General features: G+C 44.3%; 1 protein-coding gene across 1 annotated transcript in view; it reads left to right on the forward strand.

Moving 5' to 3' along the window:
- The window catches only part of LOC127646294 (protein unc-80 homolog), a 123,486-nt gene that overhangs the window by 98,233 nt on the left and 9,247 nt on the right, over window positions 1–16,006 (forward strand). The window contains exons 44-51 of the mRNA XM_052129823.1: window positions 4,439–4,704; window positions 4,818–4,952; window positions 6,518–6,656; window positions 6,762–6,858; window positions 6,957–7,127; window positions 11,736–11,828; window positions 12,960–13,178; window positions 14,880–15,080. Coding sequence (XP_051985783.1) covers window positions 4,439–4,704; window positions 4,818–4,952; window positions 6,518–6,656; window positions 6,762–6,858; window positions 6,957–7,127; window positions 11,736–11,828; window positions 12,960–13,178; window positions 14,880–15,080 — 1,321 coding nt within the window. The remainder of the gene's footprint in view (window positions 1–4,438; window positions 4,705–4,817; window positions 4,953–6,517; window positions 6,657–6,761; window positions 6,859–6,956; window positions 7,128–11,735; window positions 11,829–12,959; window positions 13,179–14,879; window positions 15,081–16,006) is intronic.

A 16,006-nucleotide genomic window follows, 5' to 3' on the forward strand; every position in this document is an offset into this window, starting at 1 on the left:
GGGATCCGAGAGGTGGGATCTCCTGGGAAAGAAGGCACACTATTTTACCTCGGCTGAGGGAAAGGGCGCTAGCTGCAAGTGGTTCACCCGGCCAGTTCGTCAGCGTGTTACCGAGTTCTACGGGCTCGGACCTGAGAAGACACAAGACGATACCGACTCAACCCGGAGATTGTAGAATCTCGTGAATGTATTGGGTGTTGCCCACCCTGCTGCTCTACAGATGTCTGCTAGGGAGGTGCCCTTGGCCAGTGCCCACGAGGACGCAACACTTCTGGTTGAGTGCGCTGGAACCCGCAAAGGGGGGGGGGCACGGCCTGGGTGTGATAAGCCAATGAAATGGCATCAACAACCCAGTTGGCGAGCCTCTGTTTGGAGGCAGCGTTCCCTTTCTGCTGTCCCCCGAAGCAGACAAAGAGCTGCTCAGAACGTCTAGAGCTCTGCATGTGGTCCAAATAGATACGCAAAGCACATACCGGACACAGCAATGTAAGGGCTGGGTCTGCCTCTTCACTACCTGATCTCTGAAGGGGGTGGTAGGAACCTTGGGCACGTAGCCCGGTCACGGTCTTAGGATCACATATGTGTCTGCCAGACCGAACTCCAGGCAAGTGTCGCTGACAGAGAAGGCTTGCAGGTCCCCGACCCTCTTGATGGAGGTGAGCGCGATCAGCAGGGCCGTTTTGAGAGAGAGGGCCCTGAGTCCAGCTGAGTCTAGCGGCTCGAAGGGGGGGTCTCTGGAGGCCCGCGAGGACCACTGAGAGATCCCAGGAGGGGAACAGGCTTGGCCGGGGGGATTTAGCCTCCGGGCACCTTTTAGGAACCTGACGATTAAGTCGTGCTTACCCAGAGAATTGCCGTCTACTGTATCGTGGTGAGCCACGATGGCGGCGACATACACCTTGAGGGTGGACAGGGACAGCCTCCCCTCGAGCCTCTCCTGTAGGAACAAAAGCACTGACCTAACTGTGCACCTCTGTGGGTCTTCGGCTCGGGAAGAACACCAATTTGCGAACAAGCGCCACTTTAGGGCGTAAAGATGCCTGGTAGAAGGGGATCTGGCTTGGTTTATTGTGTCTACGATGGTCGGTGGTAGACCGGCGAGCTCTTCCGCGTCCCGTCCAGGGGCCAGACGTGGAGGTTCCAGAGGTCTGGATGTGAATGCCAGAGCGTGCCCCGTCCCTGAGAAAGAAGGTTTTTTTGAACGGGAGTTTGAGCAAAGCCTGGTTGAAAACTCGCCGGTTGACAGGCTCTATCTCATCTTTGAGTAAAAGAGTGACGCCCACGAAGGGGAGCGGGGGCCTGGCAAACTGAATTGCGTAACCGAGTCGAATGGTCTGGTGCAGCCAGCGTGACTGGTTGGGCAGTGAAAGCCACGCCTCTAAACTCCGTGCTAGGGGCACCAAGGGGACGAGTATTTTGGACGTACCTGGCGGGGCTTTGCAGCGGGACGGAGCAGGTAGTGTGGCGTCGGGAGGCACGGGTGTGTCCCGAGGCTCTAGTGCTGAGAACAAACTCAAAGCACTTACCTTGCTCCGAGGGTCCGGCAGGGGCCAGGTTCGTGACTGAGGAGGAGGTCCGATGTTGGCGTCCTCTAGACTTGTCTGAACTGGCCGGCTGTGGAACAGTCGTGGGCGGTGTCCGTATCCAGTGTCCCAGGACTGTTGAAATCTGGCGGCAGAGTGCTGTGAGAACGGCATTTGCGGGCCAGGTGACCCAGAGACAAAAGGAAATAGCTCTATTTTTGAGAATGTTAGGGGGTGCGGCCAATGAAATGAATTCAACAAAAAGATTCTCCTCCCGGCCCCCCACCAGGGAACAGAGTTGTCTTACCAGCTCCGGAGCTAACATCTCGGTCTCTGGGTCGGCCTGGGAGCCTTCCGGGTCCTCAAGGGGGTCCATGAGACGAGGGGCGTCCAACTTCTGCGGGGAGCTCGACACTGGGGCTGAGAGCTGGGCCCACTCTTGTTTGTTGAGGCGGAGCAACACTTTCTTACTTTCTCTTTCCGTTTTAACACAGAGGACTCCCTCGGTGAGCAGACAGGGCATGGCCCATGGCAGTAGGTTTGCGGCAGGGCAAGATGTGTGAAATAGCCTCCGTCTGTTTCTTCACTGCTGAGGACTGCTGGGCGGAGTCGTCAAGTGGTGTCGCCGAATGGACGGAGCTGGGAGACGGGAGCATTTGAGAAAGCGTGCTTTGTCTACCTCCTGTACTGCGACCAGGTCCAGTCCATGTGTTACGTTTCCGGACCACGAGGGTGGCCATCGCCTGTTCGAGTGCAGTTCCTGCGGCACGTCAAGAACAGGACTATCCAAGTGCAAATTTTGAAGTGCCTTGGCCCGGTGGACTTCCGGGGGCCATGGCGTGCAGGGGGGAGCGGTCTGGGACCGTTTTAACACAGAGGGTGGATATGTTCTCGCACTGAAAACATAGACCATTCATAAAAACGCTGCCTGCGTGTGATCGCACCCAGGTACACGAGGCAGTTTTTATGATCATCAGAGGTGGGGAGAAATCATCCGCATCCAGAAACTACACAGGGGCGGAAAAACATCTTTAAAAAGACGCGTCCTGAAAAGGATGTCCAACGCAGCTGTGTTTTGCTCTTTTTAGAGGAAATTACTCTTTTAAATAAAATCACTCTTTATAGAATAACTCTTTCGAGTTGTCTGCGCTGTCGAAGCGCCCAGGGGCAACATTGCACAGCCGTGCATGCGCCATCGAATCCAACAGCATGCAGAGCGTCAGAGGAATAAACAGGAACTGGTGTGTGACTCGCAGCAGACTGCATGCACGACCATCGGCTCCGAAGAAATTTTCTGAATGAACTCCCGTATTTGCCTGCCTAAATACCCGTATGTCCGGATGCGGGGTATGCAAATACTGTCTGCCAACTTCTCATTGGCCTTTTTTCATAAGTCAGAGGCATATTTCGGCGCTCAAGAGAGACCCCATAGTGTCGCTTCTCCGACACAACGGCGAGAGAGCGACAGAAGGGGAACATGTTTTTTTTCCTGTTCATGTGTTTGTTACTGTAAATCTTGCCTTCTCAAGGATAAAGTATACTTTGGTTGTCTGTCTCATGCACAGTGTGTATTTTGTCATCAGCACAGTCTGCGCACAGCCCATTTTTTTGTTGATGTGTGTCTGTGCACGTTGTCTACGCATACACCTGGAGTTGACTTTACCAAAGTCTGTTTATGACAAGTCACTCTGCGGCCATATATGTAACACCTCTGGGCAACCCGCAGTAAGCTATTTTCCATGGATAGCTTACAGCTCCTTTCTACCTGATTGGGGAAAGACAGAAATCTCCAAAATGGATGGTCAAGATTAGAAAATAATATATATTAAATCAGCAATAAAGTCTGACAACATCTTATCATACATTTTGCTACTTCAGGTCAGATCACACTAAAAAAATATAAACATGCTCTCAAATTTCTGCAGTAGTATGTTCACACTGAAAATGCCTTTAAAAAACAACCGGTACCAGGATGTTGCACTTCTTCAACTAAAGAAATGTCTGGAAATTTGGAACACTTCATGCACTCAATGGTCGTGGCTAGCGCTGTGTAGAATAAAGGGCAGGATTACCTGGCTGTGCTGCTGGCCTGACAAATACATTTTAATTAATGGTGAATGTGACAACTAGCAGAACTTGTGAGGACAGCACCTTGCAAATGTGAGATAAATGCTTTACCATCACCCCCACGCTGTGCGAATATGTACATTGTTTGAAATATAAGTGTTGAACTTAGATTGGCTAACATGCTTAAGCTAGCAGCAACACATTGCCTGCATTTGAAACGTCACTTCCATCAGCTGAAATACAACAAGTGCTTCCGTGGAGTAAATCAATTTTAGTCTTCCATTTGGAACAATAGTACACTTTAAAATTCATGCACTAGAAGGCTGAGAGCCTAGTGTAACTGCAGAGTGTATAGTGTGTCAAATGGAAAACAGCTTATTTTTCAGGGTTGTCCAGCCAGTGTACTGTATATACACATTCTCGATGAAAACTGGCAAGCGGCGTTTCTATCAAAAAGGTGATTGACTAAGGCAGGGCTTCTATTCCTCCAATTGCATATTCAGCATTACGATTTCTCCCTTTCATAAGTATACCAGTGACCCGTCTTATTCTACACAGTCTGACTATACTAAAAAGTATCACAAACAGTGGAGTCTGTACGGTACACTTTAAAAGGTCTTAAAGCTCTCAACCGTGTGAGAGGCGGAATGTTGTGCGCAAAAACTAAGTGTACCTTAGCCTTCAGTCTCTGTTCAGTTGGCTATCTGGTGTTTTAGAAAGCCTAGCAGGTGTTCATTTAAATTATGGGTTGAGAAGTGCATGTTTAACTGTAAAAACAAGGTATTGATTGAGTGGCATGAAACCATGCACAGCAAGTAGCAATGATTTTTATTGTATTACCTTTTCAGGCAAAGAGCTCTTTGGTTTGGACACATTACATAAGGTTCTGTGGATTAAACTGCTGGAGGAGATGTTTCTGGGCATGCCCAGTGAATATCCCTGGGGTGATGAGATTATGCTATTTCTGAATGTGTTTAATGGTGCCCTGCTTCTGCACCCTGAGGACAGCGCCCTCCTCAGGCAATACAGTGCCACTGCCATCAACACAGCTGTACACTTTAACCACCTCTTCTCACTCAGCGGCTATCAGTGGATCCTTCCAACCATGCTGCAGGTTAGCAGCACACATACAAAACTATGTATCTTTTCCCATTTCCTCTATAATGTCTTATTTTTATGATGTTTATTTTGTTTTTTATTGTTACTTTGCCTCACTGCACATGGAAGACATATGCAGATTATGAGAGTAACCCATTGCTGCGTCAAGGGATTGAGTTTTGCTGCAGGCAGTTCTATATTCTCCACCGTAAACCGTTCATCTTGCAGCTCTTCGCTAGTGTGGCGCCACTGCTTGAATTCACTGTAAGATCACTGATCTTTAATAACCTTAATCCTAGAATGCATTGGCAACTTAACCTTATCTAATCAGTCAATCATGTGGCAGCAGTGTAATGTAGAAAATCATGCAGATATGGGTCAAGAGCATCAGTTAATGTTCAAATCAACCATTAGAGTGGGGGAAAATGTGATCTCAGTGATTTAGACCATGGCATGATTGTTGGTGCCCTACAGGCTGATATGAGTATTTATGTAACTGCTGATCTTCTGGGATTTACACACGCAACAGTCTCTAGAGTGTATAGAGAATGGTGCGAAAAACATTGAGCGGCAGTTCTGTGGATGAAAATGTCTTGTTGTTGAAAGAGGTCAACAGAGAATGTCCAGACTGGTTCGAGCTGACAGAAAGGCTATGGTAACTCAGATACCTCTGTACCATTGTAGTGAGCAGAATAGCATCTCAGAATGCACAACATGTCAAACCTTGAGGCGGATGGGCTACAACAGCAGAAGACCATGTTGGGCTCCACTTCTTGACAGGCAAGAACAGAAAACTGAGGCGGCATTGAGTTTACCAATTGTGTACCTCAGCAGAAATCCAGTATCCTATTCTAAGCTGACAGTAGTGGTACCCAGAGGGGTCTTCTGTTGCTGTAGCCCATCCATCTCAATGTTTGATGTTTTGTATTTTCAGAAATGCTTTCTGCATAGCACTGTTGTAACGTGTGTTTATTTGGGTTACTGTAACCTTCCTGTCAGCTTGGACCAGTCTGGCCATTCTCCTCTGACCTCACTAACAACCCTTTGTCTTTACTCTCTAGAGAGTATTGTGTGTGAAAATCCCAGGAGATCAGCAGTTACAGAAATACTCAAACCAGCACGTTTGGCACCAACAATCATGCCACGATCGAAATCATAGAGATCAAATATTTTCCCCCATTCTGATGGTTGATGTTAACATTAACTGAAGCTCCTGACCCGTATCTGCATGATTTTATACAATACAATGCTGCCACATGATTGGCTGATTAGGTAATTGCATGAATAATAGATGTATAGGTGACCTAATAAAGTGGCCGGTGAGTGTATGCGCTTATTCTTTATAAAATTACTTTTTGTAAAATAAACTGTAATTAAAATTGTATTAATAATTTACATTTTTAAATGGTTAATATATTCTTTAGGAAAAGTTGCAGATTCAAACATACAATGGAGTTGTTCAGGAGCTTACCCAAAATTCTGTAATCATTTACTCGCCTTCATGTCATTCTGAACCTTTATGATGTCTTAAATGGAACACAAAAGGAGTTATCTTGCAGAATATACAAGCTGCTCTTTTCCAATGCAATATAACTTTCATTTTATGGAAAAGAGTAGCTTGTACATTTTGCTAAACATACATTTTTGTGCTCCACGGAAGAAAGAAACTCATACAGGTCTTAAACGACATGAAAATGAGTAAATGGTGACATAATTTTCATAAATTAATGGGTGAGCTATCCCTTTAAAGACCCTTCATTTACTGTAGATTGTGTAATTCTGTTAACACATGTTATTCTGCAGTGCATTTATGAAGTGATCTTTTCCAGATACGCACTAGTACTGGTCTATCGAAAGGCGTGTCTTCACAGTGCCTTTTTGACCTCCTGGTTTCTTTGGAGGGAGAGACTGCAGATTCCCTAGATGCTCTGGAGCTGGTGAAGGCTGAGAAACCTCTCCGTTCTCTAGGCAAGTTTTCATGTTGGGCTCATGAAGGATACATACAGTAGCTTGGATCTACTCTTGTGCTCAAATTTCGCTATTGGGGACTATCAAAGTGTTTTTTGGTTTCAGATTTTTGCTATGGTAATGAAGATCTGGCCTTCTCGATCAGTGAGGCCATTAAGTTGGGTGTCACCGTGGTTGCTTATGCCCCAGAATCCTACCGCAGGTTTGTCACTTGCAGATTTCAAACAAATTGTCAATGGGTAGCCTTAAAAGGATCATTCAAAATAGGAAGAAATTCTCTGGTTTCTTTTTTCCTGTCAGTCTGCAGATGCTGATGGTTCTGGAGGCTTTGGTTCCTTGTTATCTGCAGAAGTTGAAGGGTAACACACAGACTCTAGAGTCAGCATCTGCAGCAAGGGATGAGATTGCTGCTATAGCTGCTCTGGCTACATCTCTTCAGGCTCTGCTATACAGTGTGGAGGCATTGACACGGTCAGTCCCAGCACACAAGCCGTTGCTTTAATTACTTACTGCTCTGTGCTGCATTTCTCAATAACGATCGATCTTAGCTGTTAAGAGCATTTCTACGAGTCATTTTACGAATGTTTGTTATTTGTTTACGGGCTTTTCCAAAAACTGCACTTATCATGAACATGCAATGATGTGCTTTTAGCGCTACTTAAGAGAGTTGCTGTCCATGTGACAGTGCTGAAATGTGAGCATATAGTTCTGTTCATCATTGTAACTTCATTACATTTGTGCATAACTTTACAATCATTTGTAATTTACCTCACTAAAAATCTATTTTACACAATCTGCTTCTATAAGTGTTCATTTGTAATATTTCTTTTTCACAAATTCCTCTCGATATAAAAGCTTCCAGGATTAGTGAAAACATTGGAGGACCTTTGTAGGATCCTGCTAATTACAAAAATTAATTGACTATTACAAGGTTCACTGTTAATGCAGAGTACAAAATAAGGAGACGTTTGGAAGATGCGCTTTAGGGACATTCACCAATAAAACGGAGGTCTGCTCTGTACTCCCAAAAGTAATAATGGTGACAGCAATGCTTCAGGTGTGGTGCTACACAACTTGTAGTGCTGGCGAGAGAGCCTTTGGTGTCAGACAGGAAGAGGAGATGAGGATAAAAAAATCTGCCAAATTAATAAATGTAAATGTAGGATAATGAGCAAATATATATATATATATATACGGACACTTTTCATGCACAGCATCAAGTTAATTACTTTTTTCTTCTCTCTAATATCAGTTTATACAGTTTTCTGCATCAATAATTCCACCACTTTGTTGTTACCAACTAGTCTACACAAATAACGTCTAGATTACGAATGTAACCTCTGTTCCCCGATGGAGGGAACGAGACGTTGTGTCAGAGAAGCGACACTAGGGGTCTCTCTTGAGCACCGAATATACCTCTGATCTATGAAAAAACCCAATGAGAAGTTGGCAGCTAGTGTTTGCATACCCCGCCCCCGGACATACGGGTATAAAGGCGAGGCAAATAATAGAGTTCATTCAGGATTTTTCTGAGGAGCCGGAAATGGTCCGGCCACTACAGCAGCTCGGCTCAGCGACGTGGCCAGGAAGGACACAACGTCTCGTTCCCTCCATCGGGGAACGGAGGTTACATTCGTAACCTAGACGTTCCCCTTCTGTCGCTCTCTCCACGTTGTGTCGGAGAAGCGACACTAGGGGTCCAATTTAAATTACGCCATGCGCCGAGCCGTGTACATGATCTGACACCGGAGCGCGCAGGTGTTTTTTACAAACTACACGTACCCCTCCCCAATGCCGCACAAAAGTCATCGGAATCCTTTTGGTTACCCTGACAGGGGAACAAGGCGACGCTTGCCAACCTGGGTACGGGCCAAGCCTGGCTGGGCCTCTTTTCTCTCTATGTTTCTCGCATAGAGCAATAGAGAGCCGGGGCCCTTACACGCACTGAGGGAAGGGGGTCTTACCCAATTTCCTATTTTTTCAGGGGGAAAAGACCCTGCGGAGACCACCCCTACCCAGCTTGGGAGGTAAGGTGGTGAATACATCACATGTGTTTTTAGGCGACACGTGGAAGTGGCGCGGTGGTAGATCTAGCCTCAGCGAGGGGGAGTTGCTACAACACGGCGACCGGAGGACAGCCGGAACTGCCTAAGAAAACCGCTCGTAAGGGGACCGTATCACGGAAAATACACACAGGGGGAGTCCGCGTATGAGTCCTCACCCTGTGGAGCACCTATTCCAGTACAGGGTAGATTTGAGTACCCGCAGTGGATTGGGTCGGCAAGTTCCTCCACCGAACTGCGGACCCATGAGGGCTAGGGAGGTATCGACCATAGATTCGAGTTGAGTGGAATCTCATGGGAAAAAAGATGCACAGTTTTACCTCAAGTGAGGGAAAGGGCGCTATATGCAAGCGATTCACCCGGCCAGCCCATCAGCGTGATACAGAGTTCTACTGGCTTGGACCTGAGAAAACACAGGATGAAACTGTCTCAACCCTGAGACTGTAGTATCTTGTAAAGGTGTTGGGTGTCTGCCAGGGAGGTACCCCTGGCCAGTGCCCACGAGAACGCAACACTCCTTGTCGCGTGAGCTCGGACCCGCAAGGGGGGGGGGGGGCACGGCCTGAGTGTGATAAGCCAATGAAATGGCATCTACTACCCACAGAAAGGTCCTTCCTCAGGGGAATTCGCCAGGGAGGGGCTGTCGCGAGGTGTACGAGGTCCAAGAACCAGGCCCGGGTGGGCCAGTATGGAGCCACTAGTGTGACTTGCTCCTCGTCCTCCCTGACCTTGCTCCTCGTCCTCTACTGCGGAAACGGACGCCCGCGAAGGGGGGGGGGGGTGGCAAACTGAATTGTGTAACCAAGTCGAATGGTCCGGTACAGCCAGTGTGACTGGTTGGGCAGTGAAGGCCACGCCTCCAAACTCCGTGCTGGGGGTACCAAGGGGACGAGTATTTTGGACGTACCCGCCGGGGGCTTCGCAGCGGGGCGAAGCAGGTAGTGTGGCGTCAGGAGGCAAGGGTGCGTCCCGAGGCTTTGGTGCTGAGAACAAACTCAAAGCACTTACCTTGCCGGGCGCGGGTTCGTGACTGGAGGAGGAGGTCCGGTTGCAGGCGTCCTCTAGACTCGTCAGAACTGGCCAGCCGGGGGACCATCGTGGGGCTGAAGGCGGACTGTGGCCGTGTCCAGCATGCCGGGACTCTTGAGGCCTGGCAGCAAAGTGCCGTGAGAACTGCATTTGCGGGCCAGTTGACCCAGAGACAAAAAAGGAAATAGCTCTATTATTGAGAATGTGAGTACGGGGGCTGCGGCAAATAATGAAATTAATTCAACAAGGATTCTCCTCCCGGCCCCCCACCGGGCGTCCATCATCTGCGGGGAGCTCGATGCCGGGGAGCTGGGCCCATGTTTTCTGAAATTTGCGGAATGAACTCTAGTATTTGCCTAGCCTTTATACCTGTATGTCCGGGGGCGGGGTATGCAAATACTAGCTGCCAACTTCTCATTGGCTTTTTTTTCATAGATCAGAGGTATATTCAGTGCTCAAGAGAGACCCCTAGTGTTGCTTCTCCGACACAAAGTGGAGAGAGCGACAGAAGGGGAACTACATTTATTTACTTATTAATCTATTCATCCATTTAGCCTATCTATTTTATGCTTTTTTAATAATAATAATATTAGACATGTCTGTTCAAATAAAAATAAATAAAACACATATCCTGATATGAAAGTCTCAGCATAAAGTATAGCTATTGGTATTTAAATTGTATGAAGTATAATTTTGTGATTGTCTGAATAATTCTATGTGCTTACGCTCTTAATGCTGTGCAATTAATCCAGAGCACTCGTAAATCTATTGGCATTGACATAAATGTTGTGTTTTGCTAAGTTTGCTGCTTCATTATTTGTAAATTATTGTTTCACATGTTTCTATGGTATACTGGAAAACAATGATAAACGTTTCATAACTTTTAAAGGCTTTTATTGGCAAAAACGTTTTTTTTTTTTTTTTTGTCAATATTTTCAGTGTTGACCCTTGTTCTTCATAACCTCTGCAATTCTCTCTTGCGTGCTGGATATCAGCTTCTGGGCCAAATCCTGACTGATGGCAATCCATTCGTGACTTATTAGTGCTCGGATTTGATCACAATATGTGGGCTTCTGTTTGTCCACTTGCCTTTTGAGGATTGACCACAGGTTCTCTATGGGATTAAGATCCAGGGAGTTGCCTGGCCACGGATCCAATATTTCAATGTAATGATCTCCGAGCCACTTCATTATCACACTTGCCTTGTGACATGGTGCTCCATCATGCTGGAATGCACGGATCATCACCAAATTGCTCACAGGACTCATGGTAGCGTTCACCTTTTCTTCTTCACCTTTTCCAGATGTCCCAAACAGTCGGAAGGGGGCTTCATCAGAGAAAATATCTTTGCACCAGTCTTTTGCTTTCCAATCCTTGTACTTCCTGCAGAATTTCAGTCTGTCCTTGATGTTTTTCTTGGGGAGATGTGGCATCTTTGCTGCCCTTCTTTACACCAGGCCATTGTTCAAAAGTCTTTGCCTCACTGTGCATGCAGATGCGCTCACACCAACATGCTGCCAATATTGAGCAAGCTCTGCACTGGTGGTGACACGATTCCGTAACTGACTCCTCAGGAGGAGACGGTCCTGGTGCTTGCTGGACACTCTGGGACGTCCTCAAGCCTTCTTCACTGGAGTTGAACTTCTCTCCTTGAAGTTTTTTATGATCCGGTAAATGGTTCTTTCAGGTGCAATATTCTTTGCAGCAATTTCCTTGCATGTGAGGCAATTTTGTTGCAAAGTGATGATGGCTGCACATCTTTCTTTAGAGGTAACCATTGCTAACAAGAACACAATGATTGGAAGCACTTCTTCTCTCCTTTTAAAGCAAACAGTGTGCTCTTATAATCCAATCAGTATAATAAAGTGATTTCACCTGACTAGTACTCATTAACACTTTCCCATGATTTTAGAAAATGAGACCATGAAGTTCCTTTTTAGGCATCATGAGTCATTTTTAAAATTTTTATGTAATTGCTATTTCTCAGACCTATGACTGCACCTCAGATGAGTCGATGTGATCAAGGCCACAAGGGAGCAACCACAGCTAACCATGCCATGTCTGGAGGACCAAACACCAGGTCAGGCAGATATGACATTTTAAAAGTACCAGGATATTTGTTCACTCATTATATAAAGAGTATTGTGGTACAGTGGTACTGTCAGGATCAGTGTTTAAAAAACATCAGATGTGACCTAGTTGATATTATATTGGATTTATGTTTTTTTGCGGTTTCTTTTTCCCTGTCTTCTGTACGAAAAAGCATGAAAAGTGCAAACACCCTATTGCCTTCTTAATTGGACTAAGTTTCATTAAAGAAAATGTCAAAAGAAAAGTCTGATTGGATTGATTTCCAATTTGTATGCATGTTATAGGACTACACATTCAAGCCTCCTTTACCCACTTGCTGTAGAAAAGGTCACCTACTGTATGTTGTAACTACAGCAACCAAAGTTGATTAGAAAGAAAATTACTACACTGCCTAAACACACACACACACACACCTGATTTGATCTGCAAATAACAAATTTTTCTAAGACATAAAAACAAGGTGTAACAGTATGTAGTACAACTGTACAACTGTAGTAAGCAGTTGGTCATTAAAGATTATTTAAAGGAATATTCTAGTTTCAATACAAGTTAAGCTCATTCAAAAGCATTTGTGGCATCATTTAGACTTTTCACTTTTTTTTTTTTAAAGCACATATTTGAGTTTCAGTGAGGCACTTACAGAATTGGGCCACTCTGTAAATGGACCGTTTCAAAAGGACAGCCACATAGAAAAGTATAGACATAAACAACATGCGTGTTAACTTGATTTTAGTGTGATCAAATTGCTCACTTAACTTTTCTTATTTAAATTATATAAAATTTTACAACTTTGTTGTCATGAAGACGTAATTCCGCAAACCATAAAAAATGTCAATAAAAGTTGGGGTTTAAAAACAAAACAATTAAGATTTAAACAACTTAACTGCTCAAATAATACACCAGGTTTGAAGAATTAATGTATGTGCTTTCATAAAATGATAAACCCTCAAAATTCAGTGCCTCACTGTAGCCTTTTTTTTTTTTTTTTTTAAAGAATTGGATTGTCTTTAAAAAGTGTTTATTGGTAATCAACATTATGCCACAAATGCTTTCAGTTGAGCTTAAATTGTATTGAACCTGGAATATTCCTTTAAAAATGCTCAGACTCAACTCTCTGTAGGGATAATCTACACCTGCTGGAGGAGGGTCAGGGTATATTGAGGGAGGAACTGGATGAGCGGATCGCCCGTGAAGAGTTCCGTCGCCCCCGTGAGTCTCTTCTTAACATATGCACAGAGTTCTACAAGCACTGCGGTCCGCGTCTCAAAATCCTGCAGAACGTGGCAGGAGAGCCCAGAGTCACTGCTCTAGAACTGCTGGATATAAAGTCTCATATGAGGTGAGAGAATTGCAGAGAGAGCTCTCTAGAATCTCAGTTGTGTTTATATTGCTTTTCATTCATGTTCAATCGTGATAATGTATATGAAGAAAGTGTTTATTGAGTGAGTATTCAAATGAATATGAAATAAAGGCCACCCAAGGAGGTTGCCAAACCATACTTATCATAAGCTGGCCTCACAGCCATGGAATGTGTCTGTTCATTCACACAAGACACAGTCTCTGACCATTGCAAAGTTTTTCACATTTTTTAAGCATTTCCTACCATGAGTGCCATGTTTTTGAAATTCCATGTGAAGTTAAAAGAAGTTCAACCTTTAAAAATGTCTCGAGACCCCTGAATTTTGTTTAAGTATGTCACATTGCGAATACCCCCTAAATCTTCTTTATGTTCAATGATATGGAAATAAAAAAACAATATATTGATTTTGTAATGTCTACTCAATTAATTGTCTGTATTTGAGGGTTATTTTGTTTATTAAATTGTTTAATAAAGCAATATAACACGAGCAAGAGTGCTGTATGTCCAGCTATCAGCACTGCTTATAGATGGATGATACAGCATGATTGCGAGTGTGATATTTCTTTTATCCAAAAGTTCAGTGAACAAGTAAATAAGTATGGAAAAACTAAGGACTGTCCCAATAAAACGTTCTTGTGTCTGGAACTACTTTCTTACGTCACAAGATCTACCATTGCTAATTTGAAAGATGTGCCTAAGTCTCTGTTACTAATTCAGAAAACCTGTTTTTAACAAGTTATTGGAGAAACAAGGACATTTTGTTAGGGTTAGGTTTAGGGGTTGTGTTAGGTTTAGGGGATATAATCTATAGTTTGTACAGTATAAAAATCATTATGTCTAAGGAAAGTCCTCATAATGATAGGTAGACCAACCTCTGTGTGTGTGTGTGTGTGTGAGAGAGAGAGAGAGAGAGAGGGAGAGAGAGAGAGAGAGAGAGAGAGAGAGAGAGAGAGAGAGAGACTGAGCGTGTGATTGCCTGTGTCTGTTACAGTGATGAACATGCTGCAGCTGTAGTGTGGTAGTAATCCACTCCGATCATGGAGTGATGCTTCCATTCATGCTATTGGAATTATCCGACGAGTATTTAACTCTCGTACAAGTGTTTTGTTGTCGTGGAGAAAACATGGAGGGAGCCAGTTTCATTCTTGTATATTACTTTGGGAACTCTTATTTTAAATCCGTCACAGAAAGCATTCTCTCATCCACTATGTTAAAAGTCCCAACTTGGCAACTTGTATCAATTTGGCGACCTGAGTGTGTTTGATTACTCCATCTGTCAAGACTCTCAACTGTGATTGGCAGTAATGCTGAAGCTGTTAGTTTAACTATTTCTCAGGTATAGTGTAGTGGTAATTCAAGCACACATTTTGTCAATGTCAGCGCAATTCGCTCATATCACAACAAGATGGTCTTTTGTCGCCACCTGCTGGCTGAAGTCTTTATTATCATAGGGATTAATGAAAATGTACACGTCTAGATGCTCTTATGTTTGGAACGCCACTAACACAAGCGGAGTGATACAAACAGGAAAGTGTCTCAGAGCTAAAATAGTAGACAGCACCCTTGGAACACCTCTCGTCCAGACAAGACTGTTGTATAATTGCAATTAATAGGCATATCATTTTTTTTCATTAATCGATTGACAGCCCTAGTTTTGATTCAAGACTTTATGTCCTCCAGACTAGCAGAAATTGCCCACTCCCTTCTTAAACTGGCCCCTTACGACACAATGACCATGGAGAGCAGAGGGTTGCGCCGCTACATCACAGAGATGCTACCCATCACCGATTGGTCAGCAGAGGCGGTTCGTCCTGCCCTCATCCTCATTCTGAAGCGGCTGGATCGCATGTTTAACAAGATTCATAAGATGCCCACACTCAGGTGCGTTCGCCCTCAGGCTCTGTGCACCAGGTATGTCCTCACACTGATCGCTAGCCCTCCACCATCTGTGTTTCTGTTTGCTCTGGTGGAGCTCTGCTGGCCTCTTCAGTGGTATTATGTCATCTTATGTGATGGTCGTCTGCTGCTTTTGTGCTGGTGTTTGTGCTTTGTCTTCCATTGTCTCCATTATCTTTATGATGGTATTGTGATATAAAAATCTGAAGGTAGACTAAATTTTTTAAAGAAACAAGTATGTTTAAGTATATTGTCTCACTTATACGAATAGTTCACCAAAAAAATAAAAATTAATTCTGTCGTTCCAAACCTATATGACTTTCTTCCTTGGAAGAACTTTTGAAGAAGATTATGTCCACTCTTTTCCATATAGTGAAGTGTATGAAGCAAAATGACTAAAAAAACAAACACCATAAAAGTAGTCCATACAACCCGTGTGTTATATTCGTAGTCTTGTTAAGCCATGCAATAGCTTTATGCGAGGAACAGACTGAAATATAAGTCATTATCCACTGAAAATCTTAACATCCATCCTATCTCTATTTGGGGAGAGGTTATGAATGAACTAGGGATGCACCAATCGATCGGCCAAATCTTCATTTGAAGCATGACATTTCAGGCCACTGGAGGGTGAATTATTGGCAATTATTGGTTTGAGCGATTATGCACGCTCTTAGTGTCACTTAAACATGCATGCTCTCGGTCTCTCATCAGTCACTCATCCCAGCGATATTTTGAGAGATTCCTGACTTACATCAGAGATATATGTTTGTCACAATACAACTACTTACAACTTTAACAGTTTAATCTTCAATAACTGGACTGCATCTTCACGCAGTTGCTCAATGATTGGTGATTTGTGTTACAACAAAACACCAAAAACGATGAACAAATCATAGAAACTAATGGTT

The sequence above is a fragment of the Xyrauchen texanus genome, chromosome 7, assembly GCF_025860055.1.
Source record: "Xyrauchen texanus isolate HMW12.3.18 chromosome 7, RBS_HiC_50CHRs, whole genome shotgun sequence".
In the NCBI taxonomy this organism is placed as follows: Eukaryota; Metazoa; Chordata; class Actinopteri; order Cypriniformes; family Catostomidae; genus Xyrauchen; species Xyrauchen texanus.